Below are 21,305 nucleotides of genomic sequence, written 5' to 3'. Positions count from 1 at the left end.
GCTGGAGAACAAGTCCTGGCCTGCAGAGGATCCACTCCCCAAGCATCCTGGTGGTTGGAACCATGAGCTCCTTGCAAGCAGTGGAACAAGCTGCATGCCCTGCATAGCACAGCGTGCAACCTGGCCTTGCAGCACAGGTGGGTTTTGCAGTGCTGTGTGGATGCCCAGGAATCGGCACCCAGCACTGTGTGTTGGTGTGGGGCTGCTGGGCTGTCAGGGCAGATTACAGCTGCACAGCTTTAAGGTGCCAAAATGTGTTCCTTCCCAGTGTGCGCCCCGTGAGCCATGTGCCCCCCTGCCAGAAATTCTGCTCAGGATTGCATTAAGCAGTAACAAGCCTGGGCTGCCACAGGATCTGCTGTCAGCCAGACAGCTCATAGCCTCGAGGATGCTCTCATTTCTTCTTTACAGAGGAAAAGCAGAGTCAGGCCGGGCAACGGCTGAGAGCAGCCCGGACCTCTGCTTGCCTCCACGTGGCGTAGTGCAGCTTCACCTCTTTGCACCTCAGTGTGCCTCGGCTGCTGCCAGCAGGAGGATGCTGTGCTTTCTGCTGCCCTGAGCACCACACGAAGGCTGTGGCACGCAGCTGTGGGGGCTGGCACGCAACGACGGCTGTGCCCATAGAGCAGCACTTCGACTCCAGTTTGGCTTTTTTTTTCTTCCTGGCCAATACTGCTCCGTGCAATATTCTCTGGGCAAATTCCTAACGGCAGGGCTTGCCGCTGGGCCCTGCTCTGATGCATTTGCTGGTCCCCAAGCACGTGCCTTTGGGGCATCAGTTCCTCGTGCACAGCCAAAACCTTTTGTTCCCTGCAGCCTGGGGGCTGGGCGGGACCCCCTCCTGTGCACGCATGCCTTTCCCTTTACACCGAGGGACATTTCAGGGACACCGCAGCACGGAGCGGAGTCCTTGCAAAAGGTGTGGGTTTTGCATGCGTTGCGAGCAAAATTAACGTCCCCAATATCCACGCACACGCGCGCGAGAATCACTTCCTTCTCACGCATAAAGCTGCAGAAAAGCCCCGTGTGTGGATGGCCCTGGCTTTCTGAGCAGACCTGCAGTGGTTTGGTGCGCAAGGAGAAGAAAAGCCCTCCCGCACACACCGCCCCGCTCCTCGCACCGCCCCGCACCGCTCCCTGCAGCACCGCCGCGTCCCGCGCTCAGCGCGCGCCCCCCCCGCGAGCCCGCCCCCCCCCCAGCGGGATTTTCCACGCGCCGTGTGCACAGCCGGGCAGGCCGCCTCGGCACGTAGCGCACGCCCTCCGAACCGCCGCTGGCGCGAGGGGGTGCCGACCAATGGGAGATCAGCATGCCGGTTAGGACCGACCAATAGAGAAGCGGTAGGTGGCCGAGCTGGCCAATAGGAGATGGGAGGCGGGCAACTCATCTGCATGAGGTGGGTATAGGCTGGCGCTCGCGCAGCCGTTCTTTCTCAGTCAGCGTTGAGCCGGGTGCGGAGCAGAGCGGTGAGCGGGGGCGGGCTGCTGGGCCGGGGGGGAGAGCGGCAGCGGTGGGCCCGGCCGCGGGGTGAGCTGAGCTGAGCTGTGGGAGAGCTGGGCGTGGAGCTGCTGCCCGGCCGGGCGCTGCGATACGCCCGCCGCCCCGCTCGGGCCGCACCTGGGCGGTCGGTGGGCCTGCGGGCCCCGTGCCCTCCACGTTGGGCTGTGGGGGGGCGCTGCGCGTGCCCGGGGGTGGCAGCGCGGTGCGTCTCGGGCGGCGCTTAACGTCTCTCTCTTAATCATTAAGCAGTACATCTCGGACGGTGAGTCGCGGTTTGGACCTTTCCCCTCTTTAACAGCGTTGGATGTCCTTCACCTCCGTGTCAAATATTTAATGTTTTACGTCAACGCCTAAATCTGGGTGCTTCATGTCTCCCGGCGGGGTTAAATCCCGGTTATCTGTAGGCAGCACTCGGGGGAGCGGCCCCCCACAACGTGATGCCCATCTGTGGGCATTCCGTACGGAAAAACTGGCTGCCGAGAGGATCTTGGCCTCTGTTCCGTTACGCGCGGCTGAGTCACGGGGCAGGGCTGCGGCACGGCCCGGCAGGAAGCACTGCAGGCGGTCACGCAGCACCACGGCTGCGGCGGTGCAGTTCCAGGCCTCCATCTTGATGAGCACTGAGGGAGGAAGGAGTTCGTGGGCCTTTGAGTCATTCTGTGCCGCACGGTATTAAATTGCCTTACACCGTGCTGCATTGGTGAGCAGGAACCACGTGGGACACAGGAGTAAGAGCAGAAGGTGCCCTGTTGGGTCCAGGCGTGTCGAGGCAGAGCAGTTGTTAGGATTTAAGACAGTGAGGTCAAGGATTAATGAGCAGTAAGGTTATTTTTTTTTCAGGGTGGTGGTATGAGAGTTGCAGACTTAAAGCGTGTAAGTGTCACTGATAACTGCATGGCAGCTCTGTGATAAGCACTCTAAATTAATTAGGCTAGTTCTGTGGCCAAACTATTACTGGTTTTTACTCTCCATACTGATTCTTGTAGCGATGTGCAAAGAGAAATGCATGTGTTAAGAGAAACGTGGCTGCAAAATAGCTTCCATGTGTTAATCTTTTGGTAATAAAACTGGTAGTGAGCTTGCAAATCACTGTAACTTTGATTAGAGGGTTCTGCTCTATTGTTGGAGTACTGCATTCCCTGTGCAGAGCACAGCATCAGGGAGTGGGTGATGACTGATAGGACTTGAACTGGGAGTGATGCCTTGGCTGTAATGTGGCCTTGGAGAAGGCAGCAACATGGCTGCTCCCAGTGAGGCCCGGGAAGCCAAAGAGAGGCTCTGACCTTGCCAGCAGATTAGAGTACAAAACAAGGTTTAAGGTAATATGTGCATAAAGACCACTCTGGTATCAGTGTGTTTAACTAGCTCCATCACAAAGTGCAAAGGTCTGGAGCGGCAGCGCAACTGTCCAAGCTTGTGTACAGTTAGCCTTCCTGCACCTAGGCCTGTGTGTGGGCTCTCCATCTAGCTGGATAGATGAAGGCAAGAGTGCACATCTCCATAGCTTGTGGTGAGCTGAATGTTACTGGGTTTACCCAGGGGAAGACTCAGTGGGAAAACAGTTTCTTGAATGCAGAACTGAGGGGATGTGAAAATGAGCAGGAAAAAAAGCACAGAGAATTCTTGGAATGGTGCAGTGCTGTGAAATGCCTCCCTCTTAAAAAAAAAAAAAAAGGAGGGACTGTTGGGGAGGTCATTTCCAAGGACACTTGAGTAATGTCAGACCTGGGATACCAATGGAAGCTCCAGCTGCATGTATTGCTGGAGTAACACCTTTGTGAAGGTGAACAGACCTTGCATTGCAGTAAGACTTCCTTGTGAGCTGCCTGTGCTTCCAGGGAACAGAGCACCTTATGTCTTGTAGCAAATCTGGTTCTGAAAAGGAAAGCAAGGCATAGCAGGTGCCAGCAGAAGAAGCTGCAAAGGCCTTTTTCAGATAAGTGGTGATTGTTCACCTTAGTGGTTGCTTGGAGCGTGTGGCAGAAATCTGCGTGGGTGGGACTCCTAACATGGAAGTTGCAGGGATTTATTTCTTGCTTGTATGTTCACTGATTAAAGTTAAGTAGTGACAGCATGCAGGGCAGTTGGATCTAGCTTGCTCTGCTTCTTAGGACAGTCATATCATCTGTCAGGGTGTGAGTCTTACAGTAAAGCAGACGGTATCTAGAATATCTGAGCTGCCTTGTACAGCCAGCTGCTCAGAGGCAAGGCAGTTTGGAGGGCGTTTTGTCCCCAGGGGGCAAACTGAATGACTATCTGTGTCTTTTAACATGGGGGAGAAAAACTTTCCTGTGGAGGAAGAGAGGTTGTGAAGCTGCCTTCCTCCTGCGTTGGTACAAGCAGCAGTACTGTGAGAGCCTGTCGTCTCAGTAACTGAGGGGAGATTCATGACCATTCTGTTATTCAGAGCTACCACCCACATGGGCATGCCAGAAGCAGCTTCCAGATGGTTCTGAGGCTGAGCTTTCTCCGCAGATGAGATAGTTTTGGTGCTGGTCCATGGCTTACAGGCATTCGTCTGACTTGATTTTTTTTAAAGTACTATCTGAGCTTACATAAGACATCCCTTACTGCAGTTTTCTTAAGTTTAGGTATGTGAGGTGGGGGCAGAAGGAAGTTCTCAAAGGTTGTGGTGGTCTGTCTTCCCTGTAAGAGGAAAGGCTATTCCTGTAGATGCTTCTTTTAAGAAAGGGCATAACTATTAGTGCTTAGTTAGAGCTGTGGGTGTCTGTTCCTATTTCAAGGACAGGTTACACTGGGCCCTGGACAGCTGCTGTGCATACTAAGAGCTGTTGCCCTGAAGTCTTGTAGCAAAAAGAATTCTAACTAGCTGCAGAAATTTCCTGTATTGGGATTACTTGTCTGCGTTTATATGCTGAGCATATAAACTTCTGGTTTTAGATGGTTCTTCCTGCTTAGGCTGAGGTTCCTCTCCTCCTTGTGTAACACTCCAGTCAAGTACTAAATGTTTTCCTACTTAGTGTGAAGTAGTGTTTCTGAGCTGTTCCCATGACTGTTGATGACACTGCTGGTTATGAGTTATTAATGCTCAACTCTTCTGCCAGGTGTTCAAGATGTCCATTCTGAAGATCCACGCCCGTGAAATCTTTGATTCTCGTGGGAATCCCACTGTTGAGGTAGACCTCTACACCAACAAGGGTGAGTCCTTAGTAGATATTTGTCTACATTGCACAAGTGTTAATGCAAACAGTGTGATGTGCCTCCCTCCCCTTGTCCTGAGCTTAACTTGAATGGCATTGGCCAACTCAGTTAACACCTTCTTCCTGTCCCTAAGCAGTTGCTAATGGACTTAGTTTTTCTGTGTTCATTTAAGTCTGTTTGACTACACTTGAGCATGTTTAACTTCTCAAGCTCTGTAAGCAGGTCTTCTGCTGTGGAATTGAATCCTGGGTAAGGTCTTCTTCTCTGCGTAGGTAATCAGGCAGGACCCAGCATCTTGTCTAATTGGGTTTTTGCATATAACGTCTTATATTTCTAATTATTACACTTTTCCTTAGTTTGTTAGTTGTTCAAACCATATTTGATAGGATCTGACAAAGGCATTGTACAGGCACAGACCAGTGTGATTCAGTGGAATGAGCAAATACAATGACTGTAATACACTAACTAAATAGCTGATCTTTTTGCCTCAAAAGATTAATGCAGTCATTTAATGAGATTGCCCATGCTAAGCTCTTTGCCTAAGTGGGATAAGGGAAAGGCAGGAGATGGAAGGCTGGCATCTTGAACAGTAGGCTGAACAAACTCCAATTTGCTCTTGAAGTTCAGCACCCTTAATTGGAAGAATGAGTAGTCTGAAGAGCTCAGATGAGCAAAACAAGTCCCTGAATTGACTCATGTGCCACATCTCACAAGAACTTAAGAACTCAGTGACTAGACTGGCCTTAAAAGTAGACTTACTGAATAAAGCTACTGTATTGGAAGGCAGATGGGTAGCTTTCCGAACACATCATTGAAATTCACACAGGAAGAGAATATATATATTCCTCTGAACAAGTGAAAGCTTGCTTTGGGGAGACACTGTTGAATTGGTGACACTAATGGAGCAGACAGATCATGTGGGATCAGTAAGATCTGATTTAGATATGACCTCCCCTGTCTACAGGGGTGGAAGCATGCGGTAGGTTGGGACGATGTGTGGGTGAAGCATGCTTGGTGGTTTTCCATGTGCTAAGGCAGATTCTTTGTTGTTATAAACAGGTCTGTTCAGAGCTGCTGTTCCCAGCGGTGCCTCAACTGGAATCTATGAAGCTCTAGAGCTTCGTGACAATGACAAGACACGCTACTTGGGAAAAGGTAAACCTGAATATGGGTGTCTGGCTTGGCTTGTTACAATGGAAGTGTTGCTGCTGAAGTTAGGCTAGATTGTATTAGTAGGAACCTGGGCTCCTTTACTGCCTCCCATAGCCTGTACAAGGCATGGCAATGAAGTGAAAGTGATGAATGGTAAGATGTGCATACCTGCACATAGGCTGTGCAACTGAAGTGAAGGTAAGGCACAGAATGCAGGGTTTCCCAGGGGCCTGAGCAGAGTGACTGCTTCCAGCACTGCATGTGGGACTCAGATGTACCAGCTGGCTGAGCATGTCTGTAGTACAGCATGCTGAGACATACTTAGTTGTACTTTTTGTTGCCTTACTTGTTGGTGTAAGGTAGAGAGAGTGCTTCACTGCAGCTAGTTGCCAGATCTCATAATAGAAAAAAAATTTCTAATGACTATTGTTAAATGTATCTACTGTGGCACTTTAAAACTCATTAGATCCCAACATGCAGAGTTCTGAATTTGTGGTTCATAGCAGCTGGTGGCAATGAGAAACATGCAATGCTATGAGTAATCATTGAAATGCTTCCATTTCAGGCTGCGTCATAGCTAAAGCCGTTTGACTTTTCTTTCGCTGTGGATAGTCATAATACTGAAGCTTGTTTTAGTTATTATATTTTAATTGCTTGTGGACTGATTATATGTCCTGAAAAGTAACTAAACAGTCAGCAGACTGGTAGCATGGAGGGAAATGAGTAACAGTGTCTAAGAGGACATTAATAAACATCCTAGTAGCAATTCTTCAGGACTTGGGCAGTAGGACTCCGCTTCAGCTTGCTGCTGTAAAAGTATTGGTGATAGTTTCCAACTCCATGCAATCAATTATCTCTCAGTTGTAAGGTTAATTGTCTCTGCTCCAAACTTTCCTTGCCAGGCAGATGAAAGGAAGATGAAATATTTTGTACCTATTAAGAGCGAGCAGTCAGAGTGGGTAATTACTACTTAAGATCCATGATGGTTACTGCTGCAGTGCAAAATAAACTGCAGATGACTGAATATACCAAAGAACAGAAGAGCTTCTGCTATCCACTTAAGGCATCTTTTCCCTGAGCAATATAAATGTGTACTTAGCTCACTGTGCTAAATGTGTGTGCTTAGAGCTGCTAAACCTGATCCTGTAGCCACTTCTTCATGGGCAGTTAACTAGACAGCGTAGTCTGAGCTTCCTCAGCAGGCTGTCACAGCTCAGGGTTTTGTATCTCTTGGCAAGTAACATGAGTTTAAAATCACCTCACCAAATGGGATGAGTTACAGATAGCTGGAAGGTCTTCTGTAATATAAATTTGTAGACTTAAACTATCTGAAAGCAATTAATGCAGTTCAGGGTACACTTAATTAGCATTTACTGGGTTCTGAAGCTTAGGTTTTCAGGGATATTTAAATGCTCTGCAGGGATGAGAGCATTCCTTTGGTTGGTGTTGGTAGCTGGTAACTGATCTGTGCTTATGGGAAAGAAGCAAGTTGATGCTGGAGCTCTTGTTTTACCTAACAGTGGTGTTTTCTAAGGCGTTGGATCAAGTGTAAAGTACATGTGCTAAGATGATGCTTCAGGAGTGTTACACAATGATGGCAAATAGTGAAATAAATGCCTGAGCTGCTGCATGCTTAACTTCCAGGGAAAAGTTTTTCTTTTTCCCTACTCATACAATCTTCCAACGGGTAGGAGTAGGCTATCCTAAAACCTGTTCTAAGTGCTGTCATTTGGCCAGTCAAGGTTTGGGTCTGCAATTGATTTTGCAGTATCAAACCAGGGTGGGAAGAACAAAAACACAGCCTGGCTGACTGCTGCACAACTTCCTCTGCCTTCTGAACCCTTTTGTTTCTGGACTACTGCTCAGTGTCAGACACCTGGGGATCTGTAGCTCTGTTTCCCTGTTTGTGACCTTTGCTTTTTCTTGCATGACTGATTTTGTCTTTGGCTGTGAGCCTTCATCTCTTCCTTGATTCTCTTGTCCATTTCACTTCTGTCAGGTGTATCCAGAGCTGTTAAATATGTTAACGAGTTCCTGGCGACAGCATTGTGTACACAGGTAATGGATGTGCTTTTAGTGCAACCTTGTCACTTGGACAGACATCTCCAGTGCATGGTCTTGCAAACTAACATTGCAGCAGGCATTTCTAGATGATTGCTTCATGCAACTTCCATTCAGTTGAGATGGTGTCTTTAAGTGTTCAGCAGTGAGCTCAGGTTGAACTGGGATTTGAATAGCATGAGATGGTATTGAGATCATCTACTAATGCCTGCATAACAAGTGTGGTTGACCGGTGTCTGATTTGCTTGTTCTTTCCAGGTGTCTCAAAAGCTGTTGAGCACGTCAATAAAACAATTGCACCTGCACTGATTAGCAAGGTAGGAGCAATCTGTCTTCTGCTAACATCAGTTAATGCCAGTCCAGTGCATCCTGGCTGATGGGTTTTCTCTCTAGAGGCAGTAACAGGAACTGTATTACGTGGGAGATGTTAGCCTGTGTATTGGAGTGCATGAGAAAAAACTGACCTACAGTAATTGCTTCCCTTAATGATTGCATCTCTAACACTTAATCAAAAGAATCTCCAGCAGTGTGCAGCAACACTTTAGCACCTGGAAGTCTCAGTGGAGTGCATTTAAGATGCAAGCTGCATTATGGGGTGACTGAACTGGGGGCGGGGGGTGTGGGGGCACACAGTGGTGGGTGGGTTTTGTCCAAGCTCATTGGGACGGTAGCCTTAAAGGAATCTTAGTGAAGTTGACTTGAGATGCTTGTGCCCTTTCTGAGCACTGAGCCCTAGCTGCAAATGATGGGGCAAGATGGTGATAATGCATAAAGTGATTGCACGTTCTCAGCTGCAATTCCTAACTGTATGTATTGAGTTACAGATGGCTTTGTGACCTGAGCAAGCCAGTTGTCTTTGAGCTTGCAGTATGGGAACAGATGTCACAAACAGGAGCTTTCCCCCAGGTCAGGCTTATAGTAATGTAACTGTCCACAGTTAGGCAGTCAAGGATCCTGGCCTTCTAGCTCTGAATATGAGCAATAAAAGAAGCTTTTGATTTGTCAAACTTTGGTCAGCCTTTGTCATCTATTGGAAGTGACCAGAAGATGCTGCTGTTTGATAACAATATGAAGTAGGTTACTGTTGGTAGTTGTACTTAAAGCAGTTCCTTATGCCTGCCAGGGAAATAAAGCTGCAGTGGGTAGGTGGGAGTTCTCTGAGCCACGTTGCTCTTCACACAGTGTTCCACCTGTTTCTCTCTGCAGAATGTCAACGTGGTGGAGCAAGAAAAGATAGACAAACTGATGCTGGAAATGGATGGAACGGAGAACAAATGTAAGTGGGCTTTGTGTTGTGAGTCATGAAAAGGTTAAGGTTGTTGTACAGGTCTAATGTACTGCATGTTTCTGGTAAGGTAAATGGCTTATGCTGTGCACTTACCTAACCAAGACCGTGATTGTGCTGATATTACTGAATCTCTTCAGGAAAATGTAATATTTCTGTAAACAATCTGCTCCTATTTCAGCTAAATTTGGTGCCAATGCCATCTTGGGTGTATCTCTGGCTGTTTGCAAAGCTGGTGCTGCTGAGAAGGGTGTCCCCCTGTACCGCCACATTGCTGACCTTGCTGGAAACCCTGAAGTCATTCTGCCTGTTCCTGTAAGTTTCCTTACAAAACTAGCTAGAGACATGATCTGACCAGGTGCTTGTAGTGTAATTTGGTCTTGGGTTAAATTATCTTGTTGGTGGAGTATGTCTTGCTGTTGTCTGCTTACAATGAAATATGTTAAATGACCTTTCCTTTGGATTACTTCAAGGCTTTCAATGTCATCAACGGTGGCTCCCATGCTGGCAACAAGCTGGCTATGCAGGAGTTCATGATCCTCCCTGTGGGTGCTGACAACTTCAAGGAGGCAATGCGCATTGGTGCAGAGGTCTATCACAATCTGAAGAATGTTATCAAGGAGAAGTATGGCAAGGATGCAACCAACGTGGGTGATGAGGGTGGCTTTGCCCCCAATATCCTTGAAAATAAAGAAGGTAAAAATGATCTTAGTGTGGGAGGAGACCTAGCCAATCGCCAGTTGCTGCTGTTTCTTTGCTCTGGTTCAAAGATCTCTAAGATCTTATACTGATGTGGTCCAGTATAGGACCAGGGAGCTGCTCTCCTGGAAATAAGTTTATGCTGCTTGACAGGATAGCTTTGATCTGAGTGCCTTCCTCACCACTTCTCTACTGACTTGAAGCATCTTTGCACTTTGCACTTGAAAAGGGTGGTGTGGGCATGTCAGTGTATCTTGAGTTTCCTAATGTCAGTAGTCACAGTTTAGTGGAACTGCTGTGGTTTTTTTGCTGACAAAAGAGAACAGTTTGAACTGTAACGAGTGATGTGTGAGGTTGCATTCAGGTCAACTTGGGATGCTGAGGCATTCACTGTCTCCACAGCCAGACAGTTCTGTTCAGAAGCCTTCAGGGAAGTGGAGATACAGTCTGTCATGGGAAGTCAAATGCTTGTTCCTACCAAAAAACTGCACCAAAAAGGGCTCATTTTCAGCTTTCTGTGTGGAGCTGATAGTAAGCCAGTACAGTACTACTACTCTTTAATCACTTGCATAGTTTAAAGCTGCTAGTTATGTTGTTGGCCTCTGAGCTGCAGTTGCCTTTTCTGATACTGAACGTGAAGAGCCAGCTCTGGAAATTGATGTGTTTGAGTCCTGCAGGAGCGTGCAGCTTTCACTAGGTCTGTACACTAGCAGACATCAATGAAGATGACTTTAGATGACTATTACAGTCCAAGGAATCTGTGTTGCTGGTAGCAGCTGCTCTTGCAGCTTGTATGACATTAGTATCTTTAAAAACACTTTATGTAAGCTTCCTACTGTAAATAGCTTGGCTGACCTGACTGTTAGGCTTGGAGATGGGAATGCTTGGAAGTCTTCCTAGTTGTGAACCTACTGGATTTCGCTGCTTGGACTCTGCTTAAAGCGAACAGAGTAGCATAGTGGGTAGTATGAAGAGACTTGTACTGAGGAGTTAGATTGTCAGTTTTGTGCAAGTGGAGAACAGCAGATGTGAAGAGAAGGTGCCCTATGCAGTAGCAAGCTGTGCATTGCACTGTATGTCAGTATTTAGGTGCAACTTTCTGTTACAAACAACACCTGGTCTGGGGCTTAAAGAGATTTGAGAGGATGGTCACTGCTTCCTGCCCACATTCATAAAGCTGAAAGATGTAGTATCATCTGGTCTTCAGCTTTTTGGACTGTAGTCCTGCCTGAAGAGATTAGCAATTGCTATCTCAGGGGTACTAAAATCTGAGGGCAGTATTCAAGTAGTATCCTGTTCCAGTTACTTCAGAAGATCACTTTCTGTGTGGCCTTCAGGTGTTTTGTAGGGAGTAATGGAAGTTCTTGCCCAAGTGAATATGCTGCTAGCAAAAGAACAGCTTTGTGTTTAGGTGTTCAATAAGATCTCACAGATATTTTCCAATGTTTCAGCTCTGGAGTTGCTGAAGACTGCTATTGGCAAGGCTGGCTACTCTGACAAGGTTGTCATTGGCATGGATGTGGCTGCCTCAGAGTTCTACCGTGATGGAAAGTATGACCTGGACTTCAAATCCCCTGATGATCCCAGCAGATACATTTCTCCTGACCAGCTGGCTGACCTGTACAAGGGCTTTGTGAAGAACTACCCAGGTAAGTTCCAAAGTTCCAGGACCATATTAGTAGCAGATAATAGGGGTCGATTGCTGAAGGAAGAGTTGAGATGCAGCCTCCCTTATGTGCAGGTCAAGAGCAGGGCAAACAGTGAGCTTCCTGGAAGTTGTAGTGGATAATACTTGTTTGAAAGCATCTCAGACCCTAAAGCTCCTTCTGTCCATCTGCAGTGGTGTCCATTGAAGACCCTTTTGACCAGGATGACTGGGCTGCCTGGAAGAAGTTCACTGCCAGTGTTGGCATCCAAGTGGTTGGTGATGATCTGACTGTGACCAACCCAAAGCGTATTGCCAAGGCTGTGGAGGAGAAATCTTGCAACTGCCTGCTCCTTAAGGTCAACCAGATTGGCTCTGTGACAGAGTCTCTGCAAGCGTAAGTTCTCCCTTTTCTACCACGCTAGGGTAAGGGATCCTGTGTTGCATAAGAGATTGTATGGCTGAGGGGGCTGAGCAAAGTCTAGTGGAATAGAAATCTGATGATGAGGCATTTGTGAAGGGATGAATAATTGTTAACTCAGAATATTGGCAAGTAAAACACATACCTTCATGTCCTTCAAATCATACAGGCAAGTCGGATACTAGGTGTAAGCATGTGTAAAAGCAGCTGTGGCACTAAGCTTTCACGTGATCCTAGCCCTAACATATACTGAAGAGCAGTTCTGCCTTGCCAAATCTGGGAATACCCAGTGCTTGGCAGTCTCACCAGAGCAAAGGCTGCTATGCAAATGAGGATGATGTGATACCTTGCTTATCTCTTCCAGTTGCAAGCTTGCCCAGTCCAATGGCTGGGGTGTGATGGTGAGTCACCGCTCTGGGGAAACAGAAGATACCTTCATTGCTGATCTGGTGGTTGGTCTCTGCACTGGTCAGGTTTGTATCTGTAGCTGCTGTAACTTGTCTTCTTGCCTGGTTTGATAATGTGATGATGAAGCCATGATACGTTGTAGATGGAATATTCTGTGACTTAACGCATGAAGAGTTCCTGCTTCTATATACAGGAAGATCATCTGCCTCATGGGAATGTGACACTGGAACATATTATCTTGTGTAAACTCACCTTTAACCAGGAATTAAAAAAAAGAGTAAATGTGAAAGTGCATTCCATTGGGTGTGTCAGGACTTCCAGGCAGTGAATGTGTTAGTGAATTCATAGCCTGATGCTGAAATAAAGCTTGTCATTGTGCTGATTACCCTGAATAGAATAGCTCTGTATTTGCTTCTGTGGACTTCCTTCTGTAGGTACTGATGAACTTTGGTTTCCCTTTCAGATCAAAACTGGTGCCCCTTGCCGATCTGAGCGCCTAGCCAAATACAACCAGCTGTTGAGGTGAGACTCTCAGTGGGAAAAGGGTTGTGAGTTAGGCCTGACATAAAATGGATCTGCATTAATGCATTTGGGTCCAGCTTGCTCTTAAGCTGCTCGGTTTCTGAGGTGCAGAAGTACATAAACTGACAGTGGCAGAGATGGTTCTGGGTTGGTGGTTGGCTCAGTAGTGAGTTGGATTAGTTATTATCAAAGTGGAGATAAAATAGGAATGTTATGCAAAGCATGCTGTGATATTATGTCTCTGAGAAATTGTCCTCTTCTCTGCATGAGACACTTCCCTTGGACAAGAGTTTGGAGTGTTTGAGCAGGATTACTTAGGAGACAGCATCCAATGTAGTGGAGTATTTGTGAGTTCTGAAGCTACTTGGAAGGAATCGATTAGTGACTGTATTGTTAGTATTGTATTATAGAGTTGTTAGCGCTAGGCGGATCAGGTAGTTCAGTGTAAGGCTAGCAGCCGTGCTAATGCAGCTCTACACTGACTGCTCATAACAGCATTTTGTTGCCTTTCCCTCAGAATTGAAGAGGAGCTTGGCAGCAAGGCCCATTTTGCTGGAAGGAACTTCAGGAACCCTCGTATCAACTAAGCTGTTTGGATCGTACAACCCTGTTCTGGTTTAAAGCACTAGTCACCTGTTTAGATCAGTTTCCTGTATTAGAAAGATAAGGGCAGCTGAAGGAAAAAGTAAAGTTTGCAGGTCCTCTCCCTTCCCCCTAGATGACTCCTTTACGTAGTGTTCTCACCAGCTCTGATTTGTTACTTGTAATGCTCTGCTGCTTTTCTAGAACAGTCTCAGTGGGGTTTTGTGTGGTAAACATCTTCTGGAACCATGACCTTTTAATACTGGGCGTAAACACTTCTCTGCCTGTCTGTTCTTCAGTGTTTGGAGCTGTGACTTGCAATGCAGTAAGAGGTACCTGCAAACAGAAATAGTAGTGTTTTTACATGTGACAAATAAAAGCATCCAACAACCCAACAAGGTGTGACTTTTGAGTTGTTTTGCAAGAGACTGAGGAAGATGGAGACCTTCTGTTAAACATGTCCTGTTTAAAGCTGTTGTGCTGACTGAGATGGACTGTGGCTGGGAGGTGGATTTAAATTGCTTTGTGACCAATAGACAATTAGTTGAATGTATGTCTGTAATCAAGAAGTAGCCTTAAGGATATGTTTAGTTGTGTAGAAGTAGGACTAGGAGTAGGTTTCTAACTAAGAGATCAATTATAATCCTGGAGGGGAAGAGGAAAGCTTGGGACTTCCTTAATTTAGCAAAGGGTGAGCTGTCCTAGCAAGTGCTGTGAGTGACATCTACAATAGGCTGCTGCAGATGTCTGCTTGTTAATCTCTTCAGTGGTGGAAAATCAGTGATAGCCTTGATATATAGCAAGAAGCTGACAGTTAGTGATATTGCATGAGAATTTTGCAGCTTCCATTGAATTGTGGAGCAGTACTGTTGCAAACCCTTGTGCCTGGAAGTGGGGGGGGGATTAAGGGAAGGGAAAAGCCATACATGAAATAAGTTAATATAGTGATTCTAGAAGATTGTTGTGTAGTTTGTAAAGATTTTCATCTAACAGCACAAGAAAGCCCAGTAAGAGCGGGGTGCCATATTGAATTAAAACCTTAGCTAAATACAGCAATTGGTTTTTATATTCATTAATAGCATTGTAATACAAGTTATAATTGGAAATGGATGTGATAGCTGCACTTAATTTTTACCCTATTAGCAGCTAGGAACTGTATGTCACGTGGGGGGGGGAAGAAAAGACTTCAGGGGCTTTCCAGCTGTTGAAAACAGATGGCTGTAAACAAAAGACTTAGGAGCTAATACTTATATTTCCAAAAGCCTTTGCTTTGTTCAGGTCACAGCTCTGCTGCTGCAGTGGGGGGAGAGATTGCAAAGTGCAGCTCGTTCCCAGTCGGTGCTAATCTTGGAGATGAAGAGCACCTTTGTCTGAAGAGTGCCACCAGTGCTGTTTGGGTGAGTGTTCAGCAGGGAGGAGTTAGAATGTTAACACCTTACCAGACAGGAAAAAAGGGGTTGGTAAAGCCAATTCTTAGGGCTTATGATCTTTTCCATAATGACTGATTTATGAGGAAGAGATGAATTTGATCCACTTCAATGATTGCTATTCCATTCCAAATAATCGAAGCACCCACGGCTGGAAATTGGTGTTGCAAAGGAGCACAGCGGTGCCCCACTGTGGCCATTGCCTGTGTTGCAGTGGTTCATTTTGTTGCAAATCTATACCTTTCGTAGTTCCAAATCCATAAGGAGGAAATGGTGCACTTACTGCCCCTGATGTTGCGAGGTGCTTGCTATCAAAACCTCGATTTAAACATCTCCGGGTTTAGGTTGGGGAAAATAGTGATTTCTGAAGTAAAATCTATAAAGAGTACAATGCTACCAAATGGTTTGTGAGGACTGTAACATCCCTAAACAAATCTGTGTCAGAGGATGGGAAGAAGGGTACAGGCCTGCCAGTCCAGAGCCCAGCAGACAGCTGTGAGTTGCTAGAGATGTTAGCTGTGCCTCATGCTAGCATGAGTAATGGCTGTGACAGGATTTAGCACACAGGGGACCGTTCATGGGAAGGCCTGGCTTCTATAGTGTCTATTGATCTATGTTTTCTTACTAGAAAGACTCATCTGTTGGCACTTCTAAAATACCCTGTTTGATAGGAAGACTGGAGAAACTGTAAGTTGCAAAGGATGCTAAACACCCCTCAGAAAGAAAGGAGTTCTTGGCATATTTGTTCTAAGGGGAACTATGGAGGGAGGAAAATGTCTTGTATGATGCAGTTTTTGTCCTGACACAAGTAGCCCCTGTCAAAGCTGGGCTCACAGGGCAGCGTGGCCTGTAGCCCCACCACCTCACTTTGACAGCAGGGAGAGACTCTATGATTGAACTCCTGTGGTCCAGGCTGTGTGTTTGGTTGGAGGCAGAGCTGTGTCTTGCAGAGCTGAGGTGAGTGCAGACCAGCACTTGTGGGGACTGAGGTACATTCCATCCCCAGCCGTGGCTTTGGCTTGCCCTGGCCCTGCAGCCAGCTCAGCAGCTGGGCTCTGAAAGCAAATGCAGGCACAGCTGGCTGCTGCAACAAAGCTCCCTGCAAAGACAATAACTGGTGCAATGACAACATCCCTGCTTTGTTGGATGGCTGGCAACTGCTTCTCCTTATGAGATTTGTCTCCTGTCAAGCCCTTCTTAAGAAGAGCTTTGCTATAAATACCAAATTTACCAGCTGCAGCTCAGTCCATGGTAAACGCTTCCTCCTGTGCAAAATTGTCCTTTCATGAGGCATTGGTCTAAGCTGGTTGCACTCCATGCAGATTTGAAACCTGGTGCACTTTTCACACACAGCTGATCTCTGAATTAGACCTGTTAAATGAATATACCAGCTAATTACACACAAATCCTATCAAGGGATTTTATTTCTTCTGTCAAAGCGGCAAGCTTGTAATATATGCAGAATGGTTTAGAAAGCTTTTTAGCATAACTGTGTTAGGAAGCAGCAACTGTGGTGGTTTTTTACCTGCTGCTCCTGAAAGTGGATTCTCAATTCCCAGCCCACCTTACCTGGCCTCGGTGTTTATACCTGGAGCTTTTCTCTTCACAAGCAACAGAAAGCCAGAAATTACAGTTAGGAAAGCAGCTCACCAGCTGCTCTGAGGTGACAAAACCCTGCCTGGCAGTACAGCTGTGATGAGAAAATGCACACAGGCAGTGGCTGGTCTTTTGTACTTGTGTGTGATTATAGAAAGCTGGGGGAGAAAGAGTGAGTTCCCAGAGCTGGAATGCCCCTCTGTTCAGGTGAATGGGTTGGTCCCAGCTCTGTTGGAAGAGACTTGTATTGATTGACCACACCTGGAATCACAGTCCAGGTTTAATTAATTATCATTCACACTTTGTTATCAGTTGAAGATGGAGAACTGCTATAGATGCAATTACCAAATGTTTTGTCTTAAATAAATCAGGAATTCCCATGTAAGAGGGCAAGGTTAGGAGAACACTGGATTCTAACATCAGAAACTATTAAGTCAGATGCTGTTGAGCTGTATCCTCTTTCCTGCACTAGCAGCACAATCCCACAATGTCAAAGGCTGTGCTTGCCCTGTCCCATCAGACCAGAGCTATATAAAGCTTTCAAGTTAAATCACAGACAGTATTTGGGCCAGATCAGCGAGGTGCTTCCAGCTGCAGGCAATTCAGACTCCACCTAATGAGGCTATGGCATTGAAAGGAGTTACTTCTGAAGGAAGAAAAGAGACCAGAATAGCAAAGTGCTGGAACACGGGACTGTGGTTTGTAGATAAGAATTTAAAGTGTGTTAGAGGAATGTGAATGATTGGTAATTTTGTTCATGTGTGTGTTTGGAGTGAGGGGAATAAGTGAACAGGGAGCATGATTTGATGGCAGAAAATCAAAACCTAAACCTGCAGTGCTGGAGAGGAGGAAAGCTGTGACTGCTCCTTAATCAGGGCTCAGTCCTGCTGCATAGCTCCTCGCTGCTCCGTGCTGTCCCCACGGAGCTCCTGCTCGAAAGGCTGTTCTTTATAACAGAGTGCAAATGTAGCACAGCCAGTGTCTTTATTACTGTAATAATTTGCAGGGCTGGCACTCTTTGGAGGAGGAGGAGGAGGCGTCAGCTTAGCAAACATGGACTGGGAGGCTATTCTGAGAATAGCAGGCAGCCTCAAAAGCGGATCTGCAGTGAGAAGCAGGCAGAAGAGATGACTGATGAGCAGAGGGGAGAGGCAGGTGGCACTTCAGGGAGCTATTCAGGTAACGGGATACATAATGGAGTGATGCGAGGAGCTGGAGTGGGAAAGATCTCCCATTACCCACTGGCTCTATTTCTAGGTTCACAGAGGTAACTGCCCAGCTCTTATTAATCATTTCCCTCCAGTATCATGAGCTCTAGTTCCTGTACTGGCCCTGTAGCAGAGAGCTTGTTCTGGACAGAAGGGAATGGTCCCTCCTGCTCTAATTGATAGGAAGCTGAATGTGTCAAGGCTTTCTCCCAAGGCATGAGCCCCTGGTGGGGAGTCAGCACATCACTCAGAAACTGAAGCTGTCAGGGCAAGGCCTGTTTTCTGCTCCTCTGGTTTTCTGATTTTTCTTGTTTCTCACTTCTGTTTTGCATGTAATTTTGCCTATGAATCACATAATTGCTTCCGGTGGAGCTGCTGCTGGGTGCTGACTATCCAACTGCCATCCTGCAGGGACAGCTCTGTCCCTAGAGGAGGGACCTGGCTTAATGTGTTCAGAACACAATGCTGGCCAGGGTGATATCCCGGATTGCTCAGTGCCCGTGCTTCATCCCTGTTACCTTTATGCCCCATTTTTTTTGTTTGCTATTCAAAAATGTGAGATTTTCTTCCCAGACCATTGATTTTAAAAAGAAATAAAACTGTAATTGAACAGCCAATTGATTCTGCTTCCCGCAGGAGCTGCTTGGCTCACTTGAATCCTGGGACTTGCTCTGATTTTATTGCCTCTAGCACAGACAAGTGTTTTTTCACCTCCTGCTTGCACCTGGCAGGATGCTCCCCAGCATCCCTCCCACAGTGCTGTCTCTGTCTCACTTTGCATGCCCAGCTGCAGTGCAAGCATCCCAGGGGAGCCTGTGATGAGTGCTGCCCACACCATGCCCTGCTGCATCCCTGGAAAGGGACCTTGGCCTGCCCTGCTTTGTCTCCCCATTGTGGTGTGGGGCCTTTGGGGACGAACCATGTTTCTTTGAAAGGAACTTGCTGGCTACATTTGCAGCCTTAAAAACACGTCAGCACCTTCAGCCAGCAGCTGCAGGAGAAGCCGCAGCACAGTGAGCAGCAGGAGCATGCAAAATAGGAGCTCAACAGCCATATTCTGCCCTGTGTGGAGGATGCTTCGTGCTCCTCCTGCTGTTTGTGCTGCAGGGATTCATGGTGGATGCAGGGAGCGGGTCTGTGCAGGCAGTGGCCAGCCCTGCCTGCCTGCTGCAGCCTCATGCCCCCTCTCACAGTTGGCTTTAAAAGCTGTGCCAGGCGCCAGTGTAGTCCCACCACTCCCTTAGAAAGTGTTTATTGCTGTTCTCTTTGTATTGTTGGGTGAGATGATTTCCTTGTAGATAGGAGCAGCGGGTGGGTGTGAGAGTGAAATGCCAGAAGCCTTGCTGCTACAGCATTCCTCTCTGAGCAGGTGGGAACTGTTAGGAAGAAAACCGCCAGCTCCAGATCACCTCCTTGTGCCATCCTGATGTTTGAACTGTGCATGTGGGAAAAATCTCCTGTCTCTAATACAATGCACAAGCTTAGCTCTGTTTAGAAGTGCTTTTAATCATCTAGGTTGGCAGTTACAGGCTTAAGTTACAGGGGAGAAAAGCAACACAAACGAGTCCTGCCAAACAAAGAGCTGGGACGAAGCCCAGGCGAAACGACACCTTGCTGACAGTGGTGCCTGTAGCAGGCATGCTGCCCTCCCCTTGCCCATCCTTGCAGCCCAGCCACTGCCCTTGTTGTTCTCAGTGCAACAAGGTGCGTAAGGTTATCCCAGTTGTCCAAAGAATAATTGAAGAAAAGGAGTCCTGTGGTGAAGTGTGGCATTCCCTCTGGCAGTGACCCAGGGCATCGCCCCACTGGGGTGTTCTGCAGGCAGCAGAGGTGCTCTCTGTGGTTCCTTTGCACAGATGGCTCTCCCTACAAGCACTGCTCTGTGCTGCACAGAGGGGATTTTTCAGGAGAGGTGTATCCCTCCCTGCCCAGAGCATCCCTTCAGCCAGCTCCACTCCTGCTGGCAGCAGTGATGGCAAAGCTGGCCACTGCCCACCTGGAACTGCTTACAGACTTGGCAAAAATGCTTTGAACTCAAAGTATTATTTCCATGCTGCTGTGTTTTGTGTCAGCATTTTGAGAACAAAACACTTACCCTCTCTTTGTTTTCAAGAGATGTTGCTTTTGAAAACTCCTTAGGAAAGCTTTCAAAACAAATTAACAAGGAAACCAAACACTTCCTGCCAGACAAAACATTTTCTTTGCTGATGTTCCACATTGCTGAATGTCTCTGTTTCAGGGTGACCCACTGAGGTATTTGTGTGCACAGGAAGACAGAAGTTTGCATTAAGTGTGCATTTAGCTTGTAAGCTGCCTGACCACCTCACCCTGTGAAACCAATGTATACCTTTGTTGCTGAGTCTCTGTGCTCACTGCAAGCGTTTCGTGATGTGTTTTAAGCTGAGGAGTCATCCCGGCCCACCAGCTGCAAAATGCCTGGCCGAGGCACTGATGTCCTGTAGCAGCTGCATTAGTCAAAGCAAAGGGCACTGAGGACTCCATACATCAAGATGCCAATGTGCCTTGGCTGGTTGCTGTGGATGTTATCTCTGTCTCATTGTACGTGCTTGTCCTCGCTCCCTGAAATTTTGCAGAAGGTTCTTGAATAATATATATTGCATTTAGCAGGCATCCAGTGCTGAAAAACAAGAGGGCTGACACTGCTAATTCAGCTAGCTGGGCAGTTATTAAAACGAAAATGCAGGTTGAGACATCTGTGTTGTCTTTTTGTTTCCCTCTCACTGGGACTGGAGTTGTCACGTTGTGAATTACGTGCAGAATCAAATAGATACCCAAAAAAAGCAGGGTATGCTGAGGCTCCTAAGGCAAGACTTTGGAGGGTAATCCCTGCTAAGTCCTGCTCACTAATCAGAACAGAGCTGCAGGGCTGCTGTGGAGGCAGGTTCCAGGCTGTCCTCCTACCTCCACAGTTTTTTAGTGTTTATTTCCATCACTGAAGCAAACAAAAGCTGAGGAAGAAAAGCTCCCAGGCTGCTGCCCTGCTCTTCTGTTGCAAAGCTGACTGGTCCCCTTTGCTGTGCTACCTCAAACAAGTCCCAGCCCATGGGTTTTGTGCTCTGTAGCCTGCTTCTCTTCTTCTACCACAGTAACAGTGATTGAAAGGTGCATATTGTGCCTTCTCCATGGGCTGTAAAACCACTGGCAGTGGGACTACCTGGATTCAGAGCCGAAAAGCCCATTGTTGCATCAGCATCTGGAAAGCAGGTGTTTCTAGGCACGTGCAGCCTGAACAGGAGAGGTGTATGTCCACAGGCAGACCCTCCTGTTAGGCAACTTCTCTACTAATTAACAAGACCTAAAACCTCTTGTCTGAGATGAAGAAGAACAGGGCTGTGCTCCCCAGGTGGGTGACAGCAGCTCATGGGCTCTGGGCCATGGAGCTGTGCTGGGACCTGGGGTTGTGTCATCTCTCCATGGCCCATCTGCCCCAGGGGATGGACAACTCATTGCAGAGGTGGGCAGAATTCCTCACTCGGTTTTGTGTAGCGCTTTGAAGACATCAAGTGCTGAAGGGAAAAAGGAGGTGGTAGCAGCAGAAACGGTGCTTGAAATGGAAATTTTCCCATTTCCATCGCTATTTTTTCTCTCCCTTTAGAAAACTGTATTGAAATGTAT

General features: G+C 47.1%; 1 protein-coding gene across 9 annotated transcripts; it reads left to right on the top strand.

The window, feature by feature from the left end:
* The first annotated feature begins 1,364 nt into the window (after positions 1-1,364).
* Positions 1,365-13,833, top strand: ENO1 (enolase 1, (alpha)). 9 transcript variants are annotated; one of them, XM_040651102.2, is made up of 12 exons: positions 1,365-1,397; positions 4,567-4,660; positions 5,723-5,818; positions 8,135-8,193; positions 9,083-9,152; positions 9,343-9,476; positions 9,635-9,857; positions 11,312-11,509; positions 11,701-11,902; positions 12,291-12,399; positions 12,798-12,856; positions 13,374-13,833. In XM_040651102.2, exons 2-12 carry the CDS (start codon positions 4,576-4,578, stop codon positions 13,441-13,443), a joined length of 1,305 nt encoding a protein of 434 aa, XP_040507036.1. In that variant the 5' UTR covers positions 1,365-1,397; positions 4,567-4,575; the 3' UTR covers positions 13,444-13,833. The 9 variants fall into 9 exon arrangements, with proteins under 9 accessions (XP_040507036.1, XP_046759063.1, XP_015152320.3 ...); XM_046903107.1 differs by lacking the exon at positions 8,135-8,193 and adding an exon at positions 7,815-7,873; XM_015296834.4 differs by lacking the exon at positions 1,365-1,397 and adding an exon at positions 1,422-1,452.
* The last annotated feature ends 7,472 nt before the right edge of the window (positions 13,834-21,305 follow it).

Source organism: Gallus gallus, chromosome 21 (assembly GCF_016699485.2).
Source record: "Gallus gallus isolate bGalGal1 chromosome 21, bGalGal1.mat.broiler.GRCg7b, whole genome shotgun sequence".
Classification (NCBI taxonomy): domain Eukaryota; kingdom Metazoa; phylum Chordata; class Aves; order Galliformes; family Phasianidae; genus Gallus; species Gallus gallus.
This window is presented reverse-complemented; position numbering and strand designations above follow the sequence as displayed.

What these genes read in the sequence shown, in the direction of transcription:
- ENO1 (XM_025142487.3), top strand. Translation starts at nt 2,351, where the DNA reads ATGAGAGTTGCAGACTTAAAGCGT. An exon ending in CACCTGCACTGATTAGCAAG is followed by an intron (nt 8,194 to 9,082) that starts GTAGGAGCAATC and finishes TTCTCTCTGCAG; the next exon opens with AATGTCAACGTGGTGGAGCA. An exon ending in TTGGTCTCTGCACTGGTCAG is followed by an intron (nt 12,400 to 12,797) that starts GTTTGTATCTGT and finishes TTTCCCTTTCAG; the next exon opens with ATCAAAACTGGTGCCCCTTG.